This window comes from Pyricularia oryzae, chromosome 2, assembly GCF_000002495.2.
Source record: "Pyricularia oryzae 70-15 chromosome 2, whole genome shotgun sequence".
Classification (NCBI taxonomy): domain Eukaryota; kingdom Fungi; phylum Ascomycota; class Sordariomycetes; order Magnaporthales; family Pyriculariaceae; genus Pyricularia; species Pyricularia oryzae.
In genome coordinates this window covers 2,734,548-2,737,359 of record NC_017850.1, presented here as the reverse complement: position 1 = coordinate 2,737,359, position 2,812 = coordinate 2,734,548, and the positions used below count along the sequence as shown (strand labels likewise).

Here is a 2,812-nt window from a genome sequence, read left to right as displayed (position 1 = left end):
GCAAAAACTATCAATCAAGGAAGAAACAGTGTTGTGATATGGACATGCAGCCTGCTAGTATGGCGGTATTGGCAGGTCAGCTTAGCTGGTTTGTTGGTGTTTGCGACTGCGAATCGCAGATGCAGAGTGTCGTAGCCAAAGATGACTTGTTCCGCATTGCCTGCTGGAGAAGCGATGAGAGGGGCGGCGACCGGGGGGGAGTAAGGTAGTGTGAGCTGCGGTTGAAATGAGGGACCAAGAACAGATCGTGGTGGGTGGTGGGCCTAGTATAGTGGCCCCGTGGCTTGGCGTTCGGTATCTGTTGGATTTTGCGAGCAGGCAGGCAGCTGAAGGTAGGCATTTGAATACTAGTAGAATTCAAGACACGATAATAGTGGTCTTCCCGACACTCAAAAAGGAAGAGGGAGCTCAATTCTCGTCATCAAGCCAGCCTCACTTAAAGCTGATAGGCGAAGTTCCGGTGGAAGATGCGCGCCAACGCGTGAACGTCCCAGGTTGTGTTCCCACGGATGCAGGTGGGGTCAGACAACAGGTCTTCTGAATACATATTAGTATGGATATCGATGGTAGGGCTTTTTCTATCTTTGTATACTTACCGCATACATACTCCGTACATACACGCTTGCTGGTAGACGTCCATCGCGTTGAAGCAGGCGAATTGGAATCGGAGGCTCCAGCCCTGTACGTACTGCGGTAGGGCCCATACGGATCTTAGGCAAGGACTGGCTAGATTCGAGCACTTCTCGTGCTAGGACACCTTCTGTACGCAGCGCGGCCACTCACAGGGCAGCATTGGCCTGGTCTGCAGTCGTAGTGGATGGCGGGGCTCTCTGAATGATGCCCTGCATGAAAAGCGACAGGCTTCGGCGCTTAAAGGCCATCTTGGGGGGTAGGCTGCCGTGTAGGTGCGGAGACGAGTACGCCCAGATGCTACCCTGTTGTGCCCCCCAGCAAGCTCTCCTGCCAATCGGCAGCTGTGTTTCCAGGTGAAATGCCCTCCTGATTGGGAGACAATACAGTAGTAAAATTTTTCTTTCCCTGATGTCGGATAGACTTACGAGTCACCGAAAGAGAGCATTGAATATACGAGCGATGTGATTTTGTTCGAAAGACATGAAGTTGATGAGATGGAGGTCAATTGGTTGAAGATTGTACGGTAATAGTAGGTACGTACTTCGTACCTAGTCAAAGACGTTGGTCTCTGTGGACAGTACTAACCAAGGTCCGGTACACCAAGTAGGTAATGTAGGCTTGGTAGGGTACATTCAACATTGGTGTCCGACTCCACTTCGTTTGCAATAAGAATTTTGAATTGGCAGGCGCGCTACGGAGCACAACAAAGATGGGCTGGCCGTTCCTGGGCGCGGCCCGTCCGTAGCCCGCACCGTTTGGCGCTCATCACAGCCGCAACTTACAGTACTGACCACAAGACATCCCTGCCGGAAACAAAAACACATGAGCTCTGAGACACACGGCTCGGGTTTTGTACCTTATGAATTTAGGATTTTATGCACACGAACCATACACGGATTAAGTCATTTCAAGGAGTCTATAGGATGAACCTGTTCGTCAAAGGTGCTGTGGATTGCATTTCGACATTGGCATACGCCCCATTAAAAACATGAAAATAAATGGATAAATAATACACTGAGTACTGGTGCTCAATTTACAGAGTACAGCCGCCAGAGCGCGGGCGGTCTTGCCGAAATTACCAACGCCAACAATATCATTCGGAGCATATAACGTTGCTGGTAAAATCAGTGTGATCGATTACGCCTCATGCATCGGAAGGTAACATGCGAAGTAACATTTAAACAAGATGCCAAACGGCCACAACACCAAAAAGAGAAACGTTTTCCAGACGGACGATCTGTTGCATTGAAGGACCACATGTTTTTGCTTTCTTTTCCTGCTTCTCTTCGGCTACAGCGTTCTTTTTTTTCCGCCGAGCCTGAGCTAAGGAGCTCTGCCACTCATCCATTTCTCTCCGTTCTATCACATCCGGCGGCTCGACGAACCCGACAGCTTGGGTCGCTTCCCCCCTCGCCTTTTTGTATATACTGTAGTACTCTGAGTGGTGAACCTTTCTGAAAGACCCCACAAGGAAGCCATCCCCGGCCCCTCTTTTTCTTGCTCGAATGGCTTTTTTGATTTCTTTCTAGACTAGACTAGAGAGATATTGCACGCAAATGGATCCCCCAGTCGAGACCGCTTCACAAGAGCACCGAATCAAGAGGCTCCCACATGCCCACGTCAGGTCATGGCGGGCTCAAGCTTGCGTAGCCGTCTTGGGCGCTCCTAAGCTTCCTACTGGCTCATCTATGATCTTGAACAAGCTGCCTAGCGAGGCGCCCTACCGGCAGGTGGAGTCTTTTGACTAGACATACTTCTGTCATGCTTTTCGACATCTACGGTGCGTGGATGCGTGATTGCGGCATGAAGAACGGTAGATGAATGAGCTGAATAAAAAGAAAATAAAGAACCAAATGAAGTAAAGAAGACAAGCTTAATGTGTGTGTATGCAACGAACTCCCTCCAAGGCCCCTGGTTTGTCAATTGCAACCATACCAGCCAGCCTGTGTCAGAAAGAAGCGTCACAACCGAGGACCGGTGTGACAATGATGCTGCATTCCCACCAAACAGCAAAAAGTCCGATCTGCGCCAACAAAACAGCCAAAGAGCCGCACATCACTGCTCTGGGAGTACACGTGAACCAATGGCCATTGTGCCCGCGTCTAATCCTTCAGCCCACAGAATCCGGCGCTTGTTTTCTGCTTATCCTTGGTCTATTTTGCTTAGTTCCGGCTTATAT

General features: G+C 49.9%; 1 protein-coding gene across 1 annotated transcript; it reads right to left on the bottom strand.

Annotated features, from left to right (window-relative positions):
• Window positions 1–436: 436 nt before the first annotated feature.
• On the bottom strand, window positions 437–1,002 carry MGG_15647 (uncharacterized protein; the record flags this gene model as incomplete). The annotated part of the gene is made up of 3 exons (XM_003714077.1): window positions 784–1,002; window positions 597–679; window positions 437–537 (listed from the first exon to the last, which is right to left on the bottom strand). The coding sequence occupies exons 1-3, from the start codon at window positions 879–881 to the stop codon at window positions 437–439; spliced, it is 282 nt and encodes a 93-aa protein (XP_003714125.1). The 5' UTR covers window positions 882–1,002.
• Between the last annotated feature and the right edge of the window lie 1,810 nt (window positions 1,003–2,812).